Source organism: Dendrobates tinctorius, unplaced genomic scaffold, assembly GCF_039654945.1.
Source record: "Dendrobates tinctorius isolate UK_male_01 unplaced genomic scaffold, ASM3965494v1 ptg000071l, whole genome shotgun sequence".
NCBI lineage: Eukaryota > Metazoa > Chordata > Amphibia > Anura > Dendrobatidae > Dendrobates > Dendrobates tinctorius.
Window position 1 is genome coordinate 5,133,757 of NW_027361739.1, and position 18,754 is coordinate 5,152,510.

Sequence of the window (18,754 nt, forward strand, 5' to 3'; positions counted from 1 at the left end):
TTTGAAGTGACTTTGGGAAAAAACCCAAAAAAGAGCACCCCTCAACATTTTCAAAACAGCTATTAGGCTATGTGTACACGCTGCGGTTCCGCTGTGGTTTTGGCCCTGTGGAACCACAGCAGCTCCGCAGACATGGTACAGTACCATGTAACCCTATGGGTTTTCAAAACCGCAGTGCTCACGCTGCAGTTTTTTCCGCGCGGTTTATTAACAGCAGAATGTCAATTGTTTCTGCGGATTCCGCTGTGGTTTCACACCTTTCACATAGCAGAGGTTTGAAACCGCAGGTCACTTTACCTGCGGTTTTACCTGCGGTTCCGCGGGGAAAAACCCGCAGGTGATTCTGCTGTGTGTGCACATAGCCTCAGGTAGTTTACTAACCCTTCAGGTTCTTTTCAGGAATTAATGCAATGTGGCATGACTGGAAAGCAAAATGTTATTTTTACCACCTAAAATAGTCCTAACTTCAGAACAGGTCCCTATAGCCAGCAGACACTAAGGCCGTTATTTGGCCAGGAATAGCCATGACAAACATCAGGCCACACAATCATGATCTCAGGATGACTATGGTATTAAAAAGGGAGCCCCCCACACTCTTTTAACCATCTAGATGCTGTAGGCACTATTGACAGCAGCTTCTATGGGATCAAACGGCCATAGTCGGTGCCAACATTGATCGTGGCTGATGCAGCAGGGTGCTAGCTGTAAACTGTGTTCCAAATTATTATGCAAAAAGAGTTTAGGAGTGATAAGGTTAGAATTTTTTTGTTTGTCATTTAAACTCATTGATGGTGATGTGTGTCAGGGCTCTTTATATCACTGAAAGCAATTGCAGATACCTGTGCAAATTAGTTTGGCAGGTGTGTCCAAATAAAGGCAAGACTACTTAAGAAAGCTGTTCCACATTATTAAGCAGCCTACATTTTTTGCCAAAATGGGAAAGAAAAAGGATGTGTCGGCTGCTGAGAAGCAACAAATTGTGGAGTATTTAGGTCAAGGCATGACTACAATCAACATTGCCAAGACACTTCATCGTGATCATCGCACAATCAAGAAGTATGTAGCTGATTCCCAGCACACACGTGTGCGTGCTGATAAGGAAAAATTGAGGACTCTTTCCAACAGACAACTGCGTCAGGTTAAAAGAGCAGCTGCAAAAATGCCTTGTCATAGCAGCAGACAAGTTTTTGAAGCTGCTGGTGCCTCCAACGTCCCCCGAACAACAAGATGCAGGGTCCTTCAGAGGTTTGCAGCTGTGTGTAAGCCATCCTGTCAACCACCTCTATCCACTGCACACAAGCAGAAACGGCTCCAGTGGGCCAAACGATACATGAAGACTGACTTCCAAACTGTTTTGTTCGCCGATGAGTGCCGTGCAACGTTCGATGGTCCAGATGGATGGAGTGGAGGATGGCTGGTTGATGGACACCCCATGAAAACACGGCTAAGGCGCCAACAAGGAGGAGGTGGAGTAATGTTTTGGGCTGGAATCATGGGGAGAGAGATTGTCGGCCCCTTTAGGATCCCTGAAGGGGTAAAGATGAACTCCATAATCTATGTGGAGTTTCTAAAACAGCACTTCCTGCCATGGTTCAAGAGGAAGAACCGTGCTTTCCGCAGCAAGATCATTTTCATGCATGATAATGCACTGTCTCATGCTGCAAATAACACATCTGCATCTCTGGCTGCTATGGGCATAAAAGAGGACAAACTTATGGTGTGGCCACCATCTTCCCCTGACCTCCACCCCATTGAGAACCTCTGGAGCTTCATCAAAAGGAGTGTCTATGATGGTGGGAGGCAGTTCACATCTAAGCAACAGCTCTGGGAGGGTATTCTGTCCACATGCAAAACAATTGAAGCACAAACCATCCAAAAACTGACAAATTCAATGGACGAGAGAGTTCAGAAGCTTCTTTCCAACAAGGGGTCCTATGTGCAAATGTAACATCACCTAGAATAAAGTTTTGACTTGAAAACTGTTTGATTTCATTTTGTAATAAGCTGATAATGCTTATCATTTCACAAATGACCTTTTTTTGTTCAAAATAAAAATAAAAAGGTTGAAAACTCTGCTGTGCATAATAATTTGGAACATGCATTTTGAGTGTTTCTTATTTTTAAAAATATACTGTTTTCATAGGCAGTTTGTTCAAAAACATTGCAATTATACTAGATTAGATGACTGGAAAATAATGACTGCAATTCATATAGGTAATTTAGAGAAAATAGGAGGAAATATTTTTTGCATAATAATTTGGAACACAGTGTAGTATACAGCTGACAGCTGCTGGATTTTCACTTATATCTCAGGACAGTTTTAAGTCGCATTTGTGGTCACCAATGGGATAAATCGACAACTAGGCATCACCATTGTGCATTACTGCTCTGACAACGTTTCGAAAGGTGGTCATAGCTTATAAGGCTCATCAAAGCCTGAGAGGTTCAATATAATTGGTGTAAATTATAGCAAAAACGTATTCCAATCTGTGACGGCTGTATAATTTCTCACTACTTTAGAGGTACAGACTTACTGGTAATAATGTATTTAGCGCATCTCTCTGCGACAGACACTTCAGCGTGGATATAGAAAATGTGTCTGCCGATTCCGTTATGACTCACCCATCTGTTCCACAATCTCTGGTGGGAAGACCCTTGAAGCGAAGGCTCGTCTGAAGATGTCAGAGAACTCCTTGTCCAGACCACCGATCCCCATCTTCTCAAAGTTCCAGTCTGGGTTGATGATGGATTGACGGTCTTGCTTGGTCTTTGCTTTGCCTATACGTGGAAAATTGAGCACATAAATGAGAAAAAAATCATCCACACAGAGATCTGGAGAGGAATAGTTATGTTGGTAGCCTAAAAGACCAGGACTTGCTAGAAATCCTCATTGTTACATATGATGCCAGCACAGTTCAGGTCCTTAAAAGGAACCTGTCACCCCCCCCCAGGCGTTTTTAAATAAAAGAGCCACCTTGTGCGGCACTAATGCTACATTCTGTCAAGGTGGCTCTTTTATTTAGCATCCCTTCCACCGCAGAAATAATCGTTTTTAAAATTGGTCAAAAATACCTGAAGTTTGACCGAGGGGCAGGTCTTTCCCCCTCTGACAGACGCCTCACATCCATCAGTCATTTCTTCCTTGAGTCTTTGCTCCGCCTCCTCAGCATTCTTTTGAAATCCTGGCGCCTGCGCTGTACTATATTTTCTTGGGCATGCGCAGTTAGCGCTGCCCGGTCTCACATCACATCCTGGCCTTCCTATCACGCCTGCGTGGACGCGCGGCCGCAGATCCCGCCCCGCAGTCTCTTATGGTTTATTCACACTGCGGGGCTGGGAATCTTGGGCATGCGCAGTAGTTCTCTGTGTCTCTCAGGGAGTCAGGTATTTTTGACCAATTTTAAAAACAATTATTTCTGCGGTGGAAGGGACGCTAAATAAAAGAGCCACCTTGACAGAATGCAGCATTAGTGCTGCACAAGGTGGCTCTTTTACTTAAAAACGCCTGGGGGGGGGGGGGGGTGACAGGTTCCCTTTATCTTAGAATATACAGAAAATCGAGACAAAAGTAAACTTATTTTTTAGCTCAGGTTTCAATGAACATTTTCTGTCTAGGATCACTACATACCCACCATTGGTCAGACTCATTGCTCGCAGCACTAGAGTTTGTGGGTTCAATTAATTAAAGATGACAAAATGCAATTACAGTGAACAGTCGTATTAATAATGAGGGAAAATTCAGCAGTTCCTATAGATATTGAGGACTGATAAACTAGAATCCAATAATACAAAATATCTACTAATCTACAAAAACGTAATAGATACAATGACATGTACGGTGGCATGTAAAATGTGGGCACTCCTGGGTGGTGGTGACCATGGTGGCCATTTTGAAGTCGGACATTTTGGATCCAACTTTATTTTGCAGCAACACAGGGCCGCTTTCTCAAGGCCCTGCAAGTTCAACCAGCAAGTTGCGAGCCGCCCCATCCCACAACAACAGAATATCATCGATGTAGCGATACCAGCACAGCACATGGGAAGCGGTTGTTGTATTGTGTTTACTGATGGGACAATTACTATGGGGAAGCCTGTCTCTCCGTTTTTCCCTCCCCCTTCTCTTGTACATTGACCTAATAGTGGCTGTGCGCATCGCGCTGAGACTGGCTGAGCCCAGTCTGCGTTGGGGCGTCTTTATGCCTTGTGTACTGCGCCCAGGGTTTCCTCCCTTGGCGTGTGCGCAATGTGCATGACACTTTTATCGCACATAGGAATTTGCTGATTCAGTGCAAATGCGCCGCTACTGCCACTTACTACTGGCCCCCAGCAACCACGTGATCGGGTTCACGGGGCTATTTGAAGGTCCTGTTGGGACGCTGGTTACATCCCCTTGGGAAAGCGGCCCTGTGTTGTCGTGAAACGTGCATCGGAGCGCTCCACATCTCCTGCTCCCTCTCCTTTCCTCCCTCTGGTAAGCCTTGGTGCCTTTTTATCTGTTTTTTCCACTATGATATCAGAGTGTTGGGACACTGTGCAATAGAGTTCCCATTGTGGAACTCATATGACTATGGCTGCTGATATTTATATTCTTTAGTATTGAACATACTGGTTCACCACTGTGCTACTATGTCGACCCCTTTTATTACAATTACATGGGGTTACTTTTTGAGGTATTAGAGAGGATGGGGGTAATTTTTCTCGCATTTTTCACTGGTATTCTGCATGAGTCATGTATTTTTGCTATTATATATTGAGTAATAAAATTGACATTTTTTTACTATATTTTGAGGACATTGTTTGGATCCTGTTTTTCTCAGTTTACTGGAGCTGGTGCATTTAGCCTGGGGTTGGTGAAGTGATTTCACATCACCCCCCCCTGGCTTTTAATGATGTATTCGGAATTTTGTGTCTTACTAGGTACTAACCATGCAGGGTGCACAAACGTTTGCATTTGCCCATTCTCCTTTTCGTTGTTGTTTTTAAAATGTAATAGATGAAAATAAAATATAATATAAATTATCTAAAATACATAGGAAATGTGTAATCTATAACTTTAGGCCTTATAGAGATCATTTCATCTTCAACTTGCTTAACTGTTCACAAGAACTGTAATTTTGACCAGGGGTGCCCCAAAAAACGATTTAATATTTCTTTTTGCGCAATACATGACTGTAAAAAAATATTTTATTACTTTATAGTTTAAAGATAAAAATCCCATTATTTGCAGGTCATGGTATAGACGCTGCCCCTTCTGTCAGTTGTGTGTATTGCTATATCTGAGAACTGTGTGTTCATATTGCCGCCTACTGGTCAACGGAAGCAAAATAGAGAAAGTCAAGTTCACTTCCAACCCGATGACTGTAGTCAATCCCAATATGCCATTCTGAGGGATTTAGGACTGAAGTCAGTCTGCTCAAGCTTGGTCACCAATTATTTTGTCTCCATGGCTTAATACTGGCTATGCAGGCTTTAAAACAGAGAGCCTTTTTTTTCCTGTCTTTTTAGATTCCAGAAGAGGAAACAACATGGCAAGTATGGTTGGTAAAAAGGAGATTTTTGTGTACTCCCCGTAAAATCTCTCTCTTAGCCTCTAATTGGGGGACAAAGAACCATGGGTGTTATGCTGCTGTCCTCTAGGAGGCAACACTATGCATAATCTGAAAAAGATTAACTATGGCTCCTCCTCTGCAGTATACACCCCTGGACGGCGTCAGCCTTCTCCAGTTTTGTGCAAAAGCATCAGGAGGAACATAACAGAAACAACATAACCATGCCTGTAAGAAGGCTACTATGTACAAGTTCAAAGGACAATATGAGAACCCAACAGTGACAACGGCCCGTAGGGGCAACAGGGTGGGAGCTGTGTCCCCCAATTAGAGGCTAAGAGAAAGATTTTACGGTGAGTACACAAAAATCGCCTTTACTCTGTCGCCTCACTGGGGGACACAGAACCATGGGACGTCCCAAAGCAGTCCCTGGGTGGGAAGCAATGGACGAATGAATATTGTGCTAGCAGGACCCTAAACTTGGGGCACTGCCGCCTGTAGAACCCGTCTACCCAGGCTCGCGTCCGCTGAGGACTGGGTATGAACACTGTAGTGTTTCGTAAACGTGCGTGGGCTAGTTCAAGTGGCCGCCTTGCACACTTGTTGCGCTGAAGCCTGGTGCCGAATGGCCCAGGAGGCCCCTACTGCCCATGTAGAGTGTGCCGTGATACCGGCCGGAAGAGGGGAACTGTTAAGTCGGTAGGTCTCATGTATGGTGGACTTGATCCACCTGGCAAGGGTAGCCTTGGAAGCCGGCAGGCCCTTGCGACCGCCTTCTGGAAGAATGAAGAGGGAATCAGGCTTCCGGAAGGGTGCAGTCCTGGACACGTAAATCCGCAATGCTCTGACGAGGTCAAGCGTATGCAGAGCTTTCACCACTCTATGAACTGGAACCGGACAAAGGGATGGCAGTGAGATTTCCTCATTGAGGTGAAAGGTGGACACAACCTTCGGAAGGAAGGATGGTATAGTACGGAGGACCACCTTGTCCTGGTGAAAAGCTAGGAAAGGCCTTCTGCAGGAAAGTGCTGACAATTCAGACACCCTGCGTAGCAAGGTGATTGCCACTAGGAAAACCACTTTCTGTGACAGAATACAGAGTGGGACTTCTTTAAGGGGTTCGAAGGGTGGTGCCTGCAATGCTGTTAGGACCAGGTTGAGGTCCCACGTTTCTAGTGGACGTCTGTAGGGGGGAACCAATCGGGAAACTCCATGGAGAAAAGTCCTTACTTGTGGTTTGGTAGCAATGCGCTTTTGAAAAAGGACTGAAAGCGCTGAGACCTGGCTCTTAAGCGAGCCTAGGGATAGCTTGGCGTCTAGGCCCGATTGAAGGAAACCTAGTACCTTCGGGAGCGAATAAGGGAGTGGGACCTGTCTGAGATTCACACCAGGAAAAGAAAGCTCTCCAGGTACGATAATAAATCTTGGCGGAGGCTGGTTTCTTTGCCCTGATCCTGGTCGCCATGACATTCGGTGAGAACCCTGCCTGGGTTAGAATCCAGGTTTCAAGGGCCATGCCGTCAAGTTGAGAGCCCCTAAATTCTGATGGTAGAACGGACCTTGTGACAGAAGGTCGTGACGATCGGGGAGACGTCAGGGGGTGCCTTCTGTAAGATGTACGATGTCGGCGTACCATGTACGTCTGGGCCAGTCCGGCGCGATCAGGATGGTTGGAACTCCCTCTTGTTTGATCTTCCTTACGACTCTGGAGATCAGTGGGAGAGGTGGAAAAACGTACAGGAGCTGGAACTGGGTCCAGTCCTGAACCAGGGCATCCGCTCCGAGCAACCGCGGGTTGTGTGTCCTGGCCATGAAATTGGAGACGTTGGAATTGAGATGGGATGCCATTAGGTCCACATCCGGGGTTCCCCAGCGTTGACAGATCTGGTAAAAAAAAATTTCAGGGTGGAGAGACCACTCCCCCGAGTCCATTCCTTGCCTGCTGAGGAAGTCGGCTTCCCAGTTTTCCACACTAGGAATGTGGACCGCAGAGAGTACCGACCTCGTGTCTTCCGCCCAGTGGAGGATATGTGCCACTTCTCTCATCGCCTGGGTGCTGCGGGTCCCGCCTTGGTGATTCACATATGCCACCGCCGTGGCATTGTCAGACTGTATCCGTATGTGAGAGGCTGCCAACAAGTGATGAAAGGTTCTCAGCGCCAGGAAGATGGCCCGGATTTCCAGGATATTGATGGGCAAGGTCGCTTCCATTGGTGACCACTTGCCTTGTGCCCTGTGATGTAGGTGCACCGCACCCCAACTGTCAGGCTTGCATCGGTGGTCAGGACCTTCTATTGACCTGAAAAAGGGTTTTCCTCTTGCAAGCGAAGTTGGCTTGAGCCACCAATGTAGGGACCTCCTGGTTGACTATGTCAACCGGAACTCCCTGTCGAGGGAGAAGGGGTTCCTATCCCAAGATCTGAGGATGGCTAGTTGAAGAGGCATGAGGTGAAACTGGGCAAATGGTACTGCCTCCATTGCTGCTGCCATCCTGCAGAGGACTCTCATGGCAAACCGGAGAGATCGGGGAGGATTGCGGAGGAGTGTGCGAACTCCCAGACGGACGGCCAGTGTCTTGTCCTTGGGAAGGAGCACCAGACCCCTGGAGGTGTCGAATAGCATCCCCAGGAAAGTTAGAGTATGACTCGGGGTAGTCGATGATTTTTGTAGGTTGACTAACCATCCCAGATGACTCAGTGTGTCGATTGTGATTGAGACACTGACCTCGCAGTCCTTGAAGGTGGAAGACTTGATGAGAAGGTCGTCCAGGTACGGAACGACTAGAATGCCTCTGGAGTGTAGAAGGTCCATGGTGGTTGCCATGACCTTGCTAAACGTTCTTGGAGCTGTGGCGAGTCCGAACGGGAGAGCGACAAACTGGTAGTGGTCTTGGTTGACCGCTAACCTGAGAAACGTATGATGGGCGGGAGCAATTGGTATGTGCAGATATGCGGCTTGTATGTCTATGGAGGCAAGGTATTCTCCCTGCTCCATGGATGCTATGATGGACCGGAGGGACTCCATGCGAAAATGACGGACCCGTACATATTTGTGGAGCTGTTTTAGGTCTAGTATGGGCCGGACGCTGCCTCCTTTCTTGGGAACTACAAAGAGATTGGAGGAGAACCCTCGGAATTTTTCGTTCGCGGGAACCGGTACTACGACTCCTGCTTGAAGGAGAGAGGAGACCACTTGGTGGAAGGCACGAGCCTTGTCTGGTGGTGTTGGTGGAACAGAGAGGAAGAACCGATTCGATGGAGTGGAAGTGAACTCTATCTTGCATCCAGAAGACACTATTTCCCTGACCCACCTGTCTTCTGTAATAGGCAGCCAGACCTGCTGAAAGAGTAGAAGTCGCCCGCCTACTTTTGGGATGTCTTCCGGAGTTCGTGAGTCATGATGAAGCGAAGTTCTGAGGCTTTCCTCCCTTGGGTTTCGCTTGGCCTGCTTTCGACTGCCAAGTCCTGTCCTTGCGCTGTCCGTGGGTTGTCCCTGCGTGGAGAGCGGTTACGATTTTGCGCTGGGCGTGAGACGGACCAGCCCAAAGAATTCCGAAAGAATCGGAATCGTGTTTGGTTTCGCCGTTTAAACGTGCGTTTAAGTTTCAGTTGAGGGAGAGAGGTACTCTTACCCCCAGTGGCATTGGATATCATTGTGTCCAACTTTTTGCCGAAAAGCCTTCCACTAAGGTACGGAAGATTCGTGAGGGACTTCTTTGAGGCCGCATCCGCTTTCCATTCCCGCAGCCAGAGGATACGCCGAATCGTAATGGCGTTTGTCGCTATCCCCGCTAGACCTCTTGCTGAATCTAGGGCTGCATGAAGCATGTAGTCTGCTACCACTGCTATTTGAACCGCTTGGTCCGAGAGCCCGGGATATGAAGCTTGAAGACCCCCTCCTGCAGTTTTTTGGCCCAAGCCAGGATGGCTTTGGCCACCCAACTGAAGCGAACGCAGGGGCCAGGGAGGCCCCTGCCGCTTCGAAAATGGAACGAGCCATGCGTTCTACTTGGCGGTCTGCTGCGTCCCTGAGGGTTGAGCTATCTGGCAGTGAGAGTAGGGTCTGTGCTGCTAGTCTAGATACCGGGGGGGTCCACTTCGGGTGTATCTGTCCACACTTTGGTGTCCTTCAGTGAGAAGGGGTACCTCGCTTCCAAATATTTGCGATTGACAAATTTTTTTCTCAGGCTGCGAAAACTGCTTAGTAAGTATCCCGTTTGAAACTCATGGTGATTAAGGAAGACTTCAGGCGGTTTCAGAACACTTTCAAAGCAAATCTTATGTTCTGGGGCTGGATCTGAAATTTCCAGCACCCGATGGATGGCAGAGATTATGTCCTCAACTAGCGCTGTATTGCTAGGGGGACAAGGTACCACGGACCTCTCCGTTTCGTTGTCTGAGTCGGAGTCACAGATGCCTTCCGAATCCTGTGTATCGCTAAGGCGTTCCCTGGTGGGAGATCTGGGGTGGAGGTCTTCTGTGGTAGGGGGATCTCTGTGGTGAACTGCATTGTCTGTCTCTGATAGGGGACTGCCTAGGTGACCTGGAATGACAGTGTCTCTCCCTGGAGGGGGATGACTGTGTGCTAAAGGACGACGCAGGTGATCGTGACCTGTGGGTCCGCTTACGTCTGAGTGTCGGAAACAGCATGTTCCTGAGACAAGCTGTCCGTTTGCTGGGTAACGTTCATAGCCGAGACACGACTCTGCAAAGCTTGCAGCAATATAGCGGTTAAGTTATCTATGGACTGTGTCAGACTGCGACATCTCAGTAGCCCATTCCGGCGTGGTATCCGATACTGAAGCGTTGGTAGGGGCTCCCTGGGGTTCTGACACAGTTCTGGATGCAGTCCCGGCAGTGCGGATACGTGCTGCCACTGGGGAGAGTGGTTTTGCAGGCTGCGCAGAAAGCATAGAAACAGTCCTGCCTGGTTCTCTTTCTTGAGCCCGGCACAGAGGCTGGCTATCAGGAATCCTACAGGGGTGGCTACACAGAGGAAACCCACAGAGAGCCTTATAGATAATATGGATTCACAGCTGAGTAAAGAGAAGCCAGCTGTGTGCCACCAGTGTGCCTCTAGGTCCAGCGCCAACAAATCACAGTTCTGTGCCCCTCGGAGACTGCTGTGGTTCTCCTTCTTGCTGGAGGCGTCCGTTGTCAGATATGGCCTGCAGCCAAAAAATGGCCACCAGGACGCTGAGGAGAGGAAGAAGGGGGCGGAGAGCTGAAAAGGGCACGCTGGGCTATGTAAAAACACGCCCTTTCTACCTCGATCCGCCTCTTCTATGACACTATAGTGTCATCTTAGTCACCCGGGAGGCGGGCCGGGGAAAAGGCGGCGGCTTCAGCTAGGCCAAAGCCGCGGTCTCAATGCCCAGGAGGGCTCCAGGGCGGCGCGGTAGTCCGGGAGGGGGTCGGATCTGCACCAGACCCCCCCGGAATTGGCGACTGGCTAGCTGTGGGGACAGCAGGGGTAGCGGTTCCTGTTCGGGGGTCACTCTGAAGCGCTATGGAGCCGCTGCTGCAGAGACAGGGGTGCAGAGAGCCCTGTCTCTGCTGTGCCATGTCTGCCTGCACCCTCCCCCGGCCCTAGCAGGATCCCACAGCTGGTCTGGGTTCCCTGGAGCAGACTGCTACCTATTCACTGACCCTACCTGAGGTGTCTCAACCTAATGCCCCCTGAGGGGGATTAGGGAGGGTGCGTCTGTCACCGTCAGGGGTTCTTCATCATCGCCTCGACCTCAACCCAGACCCCAAAGGGGTTGGGGAAGGAGGGGAGTCTCAACTTCGGACCAGTACCCAAGGGACTGGGGAAGGAGCGACATAGGGAATATCCGTCTCCACTTCAACTGGGCACCCCTAAAAAGGGGGCCAAGGAAGGAGCCATGCCGGGAGTCTCGCCGGAGACCCACTTTTCTTCATCTGTATTCCGGACGAAAAAAAAAAAAAAAAACGGAAAAAAGAAAAAAAAGGTGTGCCTCCTTGCGACACTAAGCAAAAACTGGAGAAGGCTGATGCCGTCCAGGGGTGTATACTGCAGAGGAGGAGCCATAGTTAATCTTTTTCAGATTATGCATAGTGTCGCCTCCTAGTGGACAGCAGCATAACACCCTTGGTTCTGTGTCCCCCAATGAGGCGACAGAGTAATCCTGACATGTGCTGGTGATAATACTACTATATCTGATAAGTCACAATAGGATCCCTTGATAATATTCGGCCATCATCCTGACATGGCGATCAGTCTCCATCTCCCCAACGGTCTGCTTGTAAGCTTTTAGGAACACAGTCCAAGTATCACTCACCAGTGAGGTTTAGCGAGGAGTTGTCGGCCTTCTCAAACACCACCTGACTGTTCCCCACCACCAGACCAGCCTCGATCTGCAGACAGAAACATGTGGAGCGAGCTATGAAGGGTCTTTCAGAAGTCAGAAGAAGGCCATAGACGAATAAAATCATAGCACAGGATCGGACTTCGGAAACAGAAATTGTACCAAAAACGGTAATGGAGATAAGCGGCAACCAGAAAGCACCTGCACTGCTTATTGTGGGGGGAAACAAGAGTCTTACATTCTCAACATTCAAGAGAAACCACATACTAAATGCTAATTCAGAATGGTGATAGTGATTGGTGGCGAACCCAACATAGGACCCGGTATTTCTCTGCACTGCTCCCCCTTCTTCTCACTGTGACCACTGTTATTAGGGGGCGCTCACTGCACCGATTACAGCTTCAGTTTCACAGCAAATTGTGGGTACACAATATTGCAATGTCATGCAGGCACATCGTAAGTAATGATTGTGAATGGGGGCCGCTTTGTGACCCGACAGTCGCTGGATTCCTAGGAGACCCCATTCACACTATTATTTGGGATTCTCTATCAGGCGTCTCAAGGCTTCTACAGTTAACTCCCTCTAGTGGCTGACGCCTGCACCACTAGACATCAGGACAAAAACTAATGCTCTATCCAGTTATATTATTAGTGAGCTCACTGTAGTGCCAAGAGCACAAGTTATTATAAAAGGGCAGTACCTTATGACAGAGCTCTTAGTGGGGTTGTGATTACATATATGATACAGGAGATATCAGCGATACATTACCTTCTGCCTCTTCCCACTGGACTGCTCCCCCTTCAAGATGCTGGGGTCCATTGCCTCAATGTCTTTCACAACCAGTCCAAAAAGCTTCTCATTGAAGGTGAACACCAGCTGCAGAAAGGAAGAAAAGGAGGAATAAAAGGGTTGTACGGCGTTAGAGAGACAGGGTTACTTTCTGCCACTCTCAGAGGTATTGCTGCGCAGTCTTCTTCACGTCAGCGGAGCCAAGCTGCAATACCGGATACATACTATAGACAAGTGTGGCGATGTTCCTGCGAGAAAAAAAAGCTGCATGTTTTAGGAAAGGGAGAAAGAATCTATTCAGGATCCCACCCATTAGCTACAGGAGGGCTGCTAACAACCCATGCAACTTAGTGGCCAGCATATAATACATGGAGCCAGCAGTTTCTGCTGCAGGGGAAATACGAGGCCTTAATGGGGCTCGTCCTTGTGGGCAATAGGACCACCTGCTCTCGTCTGCCATCACTTTAGAGAAATGCAGATTCATATTAATTTGGGAAGGTTCCTAAAGGGATAGAACTTACCTGCTGCCCCACAGAGAAAGCCTGGTTATTGAACTGCTGGATGTATTCCCCAGCCATCCTGTCAGTGTCATAAGGGTTGGAGTCCACACTTTTCTTCTGCAGGAAGTCGATCTCGATGGTCATGACTCCAATGCACTGCTTGGTCTTGTCGAAGTTGTACACCACAACTAAGACAAAAAACAAAACACTTGTTTTGCATATGTGGATTTCTCCCATACATATAATTAATCACGTGCCTTACACATCACTATATAAAAGGGACAAGACTTGTTTCTATCACTGGCAGAAGACTGTATATAGCTCATGGAAACCAAGAGAACAGTGCCACCTTGTGGCACATTATGCATTTGCAGTTTAACATTTAAGGTAACAGGAGTTATCCATTAGAAAACTATTGATGTGCTATTCTAAGCATAGGTCATCAGCGTCCGATCAGTAGGTGACCAACCACCAGGATCCCTTCAGATCAACAAAATAAACCGTTAGCAGACCTTTAGAGTCCAAGTGAATGGGGCGAATCTGCAGTACAAAGTAGAACTACACATAAGGATAAGCTGTAACGCCTGTGTAAGCAATGTGGGGGGGGTCACAGTGCTTAAATCTGCTTCACTTTGGAAGGTGCAAGTAGTTCGGTGTGGGGACTGGATTTCACCCCTAAACTATTTTTATGTACATATAGCTCTTTCAAAGACAAGTCCAGCAATACCCTTACATGGCCAGTCTGTTCCTCCATTATTGAGAAATCAGCGTTTGAACTGACATGCAAATGAGGCAGAAGAACCATTTGTAGATTTGAAGCCTCTGTCACTCCAGCTCTATTCTCCTTCCAGCATCGCCTCATCCTGCTTGACTGACAGTGTCTATGCAAGGGAATGGAAAATATTATTGGTCAATCTTTTATCTCTTTCTCGTATATTACTGGTACTACTACACGTTCATGTGTATTACCATTGTGTGTGTTTCACATAGGTACTGCTACACTATTAAGGGAATTACCTTAAGGGATAAAAGTGTAATGTATATTTATGTAAATGCTATGTATAACTACTGTTATAGTTGTAGGGAAAGCATAGTACCCCAGTTAGGCCACTAGATGGGGGTGGAGCGCATACTCAGCCTGTAAATGGTTAAAGTAGGAGGAGCTAACGGCCGTTAAGCTGGGGTACAGCTGAGATTTTGAATCTGTTGGACGGGAGTGCCCTGACAGGGCAGTCGGATCTGTAACGTTAAAAGACATGGGCCCAGCAGTCCAGGGCCTGAGGGCCACAGATGACAACACTGCAGAACACAGCAGCACAGATCACAGCCGCACAGTTCACAGCAGCGCAGAACAAAGCAATGCAGATGACTACACTACAGATGTAAGTGAGACAGTTGGCAGCGGTACGGAAGCACAGATCGCTCATTTTGAAGCAGCTTGCTACGTGGGTAGACGCCTTTTTGACCGGGGCAAAAAAGACAGGGCAACTCCCAAAAATGGCGAAGCTGGACAGAGCGGATGCTGTGATGCTAAATGGGACGGGACGTCCCAGAGATATGCTGAAGGAAGACAGTGAGAGCATAGGGAAAGTGACAGAATTGTGCACTGTGGAATCTGAGGTAACCACTGTAAAGAAAATGGATGTGCTGTGTACAAAAATGAGTAAAGCTGTTATTGTTAAAGTTGAACGGGACTGTGACTCTGTTTGTTCCACATCGTCTGAAGAGAACGTGCAGCGCATTACAGAAAGCCCTGAGAAGAATGGAGCTGCAGGTATGCTGACATGAAGCTTTCATGTCTATGTCAGGGGAGGCCAGGACACCGTTGACCCGGAGTCCTCGGCCACGACTACAGTCCTGGCCAACCCTTACAACTTCAGGAAACGTGAGTCAAGCAGGAGGCGGTGTTGGACAGGAAATAGAGCTGGAGTGACAAATGGTTCAGATCTATCATAGTACTTTAGCCTCATTTGCATATCAATAAGGCTACTTTCACACTAGCGTTTCCTGGAGCTGCGGAGGGATGCACACGGCCGCCGTGAAGCTCAGCCCACGGCTGCACCTCCTCCAGTTAGCTCTGCCTATGCGTCCTTTTGACGGTGCACCGACCTGTGCCAAACGCACCGTGTTGCATTTTGGTGCGCTCGGCACACCGTCAAAAGAACGTACGCGCTGGCAAACGCATACCTGCGCACGGCCTGCGTACCCAATGCTAAAGATAGTGTAGGCAGGTCGCAAGCAGCATCATGCGCCCATAGGCGGAGCTGACCGGAGGAGGTGCAGCCGTGGGCGGAGCTTCACGGCGGTCCTGCGCATCCCTCCTCAGCTCCAGGAAACGCTAGTGTGAAAGTAGCCTAAAAACACTGATTTCTCAGAAAAGGAGGAGCAGTCTGGCCATGTAAAGGTACTGCTGAACTTGTCTTTGAAACAGCTACATGCACATATAGTTTGGGGGTGAAATCTGGCTGACAGTTTACAATGAAATTAATAGGCTGCAAAGTGGATTTATGAAAACAGTGGGTCCACCAACGTGAGGAACACTTTTTGACCATGATTATATATTGCTTTTCTTAAAAGTAAGTTTTCCTTCTGTTTTTTTTCTAGTGGACTTCATGTCAAATCAATCATAATGACACATAACGACTGAGGAATTTGGTGAAAATTGGGGTATTTTTGCACCTCTTTGGACTAAAATGTGGCACAATACTTTCATTAAGAGATAAAAAGAATTACAGTCGACAGATTTCATACTCCACTAGGGGACTGTAGTTCCATTGTGCTAAAATGTTGCAACAGTTATTAAAAAAAAAAAAAAAAATGCAAATGTGTTAGTTGAAAATATTTGGATAACAGAAATCACATGGTCGAGCAAACCCAAAAAATGATGGCGATAAAGGACTAGCATAAAAAAAAGCATGATAAATTTGTCGCAAAAATAAAAAAAACAACAGATTTTTACACCAAAAAAAGTGCAGACAGAGTAATGAATCGGTACCTCAGGGCCCACAGTAAGGTATTGATGACTCCAGAAAATATCCCTTATTGTGCAGGACTCATCTGGTCTGTGGCATGACAACAGGCTCCTCACAGGAGGAGAGGATGAATGAGGTATTAATGGAGGTGACAACTCGTCTCCGTTTACATAATGTTGAGAACCTTTGAATTACTTATCTTGTTCTGATCCTAAAGTTACATACTACTCCAGAGCTTCATTCACAATTCAGCTGAGAAGTCCAAGCATTCATTGCTTCGTCAGTGCCTACACAGAGCTTGCTGGGGTCCTTTGCATTTAGGGAAGAGATGTAGCGCTCCGACTCCCAAGAAGGATTAGGCACTAGGATTTCAACATGCCCTATCCTTTTGTACACAAGGGACGCAAATTGCAAAGATGTTAAGTCAGAGCATGTGCTGAGCCAAGTGGATGGGGGGTTGGGAAGAATAAGCCATCTAATTCTAATGTGTATGGCCAGCCTAACTGGATCACTACATTACGAGAGTTGGCTGCTTCTATTAGCAACCAGCAGAATTACAAATACAGCTCTGGAGTAGAGTACTTGCTGTAACCCAGGAACAGCAAAAGATGAGTAATGTATTTAAAGAATGCCTAGACTTTCTGTGTGTAGAACATTAGGAACATTTTCTGAGCAGTGATTACAATATCTATTCGAAAGAGCTTGTGCTCCTTGTTTAGGAGATCAGCAGAGGTGGCCGGTAACGTAGGCAACAAGCAGTAAACTACAGAGTTTAAAAAGAAAACCAAAAAAAAAAACACGTCAATTCTTGAGAGCAAAGAGTATTTTTTTCAATAACTTTACACTTCACAATGGGTAGAAAACCCCTTTAAACAAAATCTGTCACCAGGATTTTGGCACTTAATCTGAGGGCAGCATAATGTAGCAACAGAGAACCTGATTCCAGTGATGAATCACTTACTAGGCTGCTTACTGTAGTTGTTAAAAACAAAATCATTTTTTTTAGCAGGGGATTATCACTAGGAGGACCAGTAAACCTGCTGCCATGTAGTCCTCTATATTCATGAGCTTTGTATAGGCAGAAAGCTGCCAGTGATGGGTGAGAGGTTATACAAAGTGTACACAGAAAGCTGCCAATCAGTGATGTGGGCAGGTTATACAGAGCTCAGCATAAAGAGAACTGCTGGATCAGTAGCAGAGAAAAAAGGGATCAGGGATTTTATCAAAACGACAGTAAGGAGCCAAATAAGTGACATCACTGGAATCAGGGTCTCTGCCCCTACAGTACGCTGCTCTCAAATGGGGTAGTAAAAACCTGGCGACAGATACCCTTTTAAATATTTGGCCCCTAATGCCATAGCATCCACAAGCAAATATTCAAGGGGCAGTGTGCAAATAATGGATATATCTGTGCATAGTGAAAATTCTTGCAATTGTCAACCAAGTTTAGAACGCTTGCTGTCAGTGAATGGAAAGTGATCCATCTCTGATTCTTCTTACGGATGTTGGTTTCCTAAAGACATTTCATGAATACACTGGGCAGCAATTTCATTATACTCTCACTTCCTACACACGCTCAGTTTCACTTCTTACTAGAAGAGAACGCAGATATTAATCTGGAGAAGCTGAAGACTGAGGTCAGTAACACATTTTACATCCGCCCTGATGGCAGTTTCCTATTTTACGCTATTCTCTACGGGTACAGCACGCCTGATAACCCAGAATAATTACTAAGCCTTACAACAATCGTACATGACATACAAGGAGGCAAATGGGATTTTTATAGAACGAGGAGTCAGAGATCAGACGCAGCAGGTACATGCCAGATACAGAACCCGTGCTGTGTAGGCCGATGCTGTCAATCTAGCGCTCTGGCTTCTCACTGGATGATGCTTCTATAGTTATTTCATCACCATAGTAACTGGAATGTTCTTATATCCGTACAAGATGATGGCTACAAAGAAACTCCCCAGGGTTATTTCAGACGCAGGGGAAAAAATGAGGAACTAGTGAAGGCTACAGCAACCCAATCTAGCTCCTATACCAAAATCTGGGAAGACTAATCACAAGAAAGACAGGGCAAAGGTAGATGGAGAAAGACCGATAAAAAGATAGCCAGGGATGAGATAGATATGAGATAGATAGACAGGATAGATAGGAGATATATAGATATGGGATAGATAGGAGATAGATAGATAGATAGATATGGGATAGATAAATAGATAGCTATCGCATAGATAGATAGGAGATAGATAGATAAATAGATATGGGATAGATAGATAGATAGATAGATAGATAGATAGATAGATAGATAGGAGATAGGAGATAGCTATCTATCCCATATCTATCTATCTCCTATCTATCTATCCCATATCTATTTATCTATCTATCTATCTCATATCTATTTATCTATCTATCTCCTATCTATCTATCCCATATCTATTTATCTATCCATCTCCTATCTATCCGATAGCTATCTATTTATCTATTATCTATCTATCCCATATCTATCTATCTATCTCCTATCTATCTATCTCATATCTATTTATCTATCTATCTCCTATCTATCTATCCCATATCTATTTATCTATCCATCCCCTATCTATCCGATAGCTATC

At 46.7% G+C, this 18,754-nt stretch overlaps 1 protein-coding gene across 6 annotated transcripts in view; it reads right to left on the reverse strand.

Moving 5' to 3' along the window:
* NSF (N-ethylmaleimide sensitive factor, vesicle fusing ATPase) overlaps positions 1–18,754 on the reverse strand; it is a 135,204-nt gene that overhangs the window by 52,982 nt on the left and 63,468 nt on the right. For all 6 annotated transcript variants that reach the window (XM_073582344.1, XM_073582343.1, XM_073582346.1 and 3 more), the window contains exons 5-8: positions 13,186–13,352; positions 12,644–12,751; positions 11,848–11,923; positions 2,623–2,778 (exon numbers count right to left, since the gene is read on the reverse strand). In XM_073582344.1, coding sequence (XP_073438445.1) covers positions 2,623–2,778; positions 11,848–11,923; positions 12,644–12,751; positions 13,186–13,352 — 507 coding nt within the window. The remainder of the gene's footprint in view (positions 1–2,622; positions 2,779–11,847; positions 11,924–12,643; positions 12,752–13,185; positions 13,353–18,754) is intronic.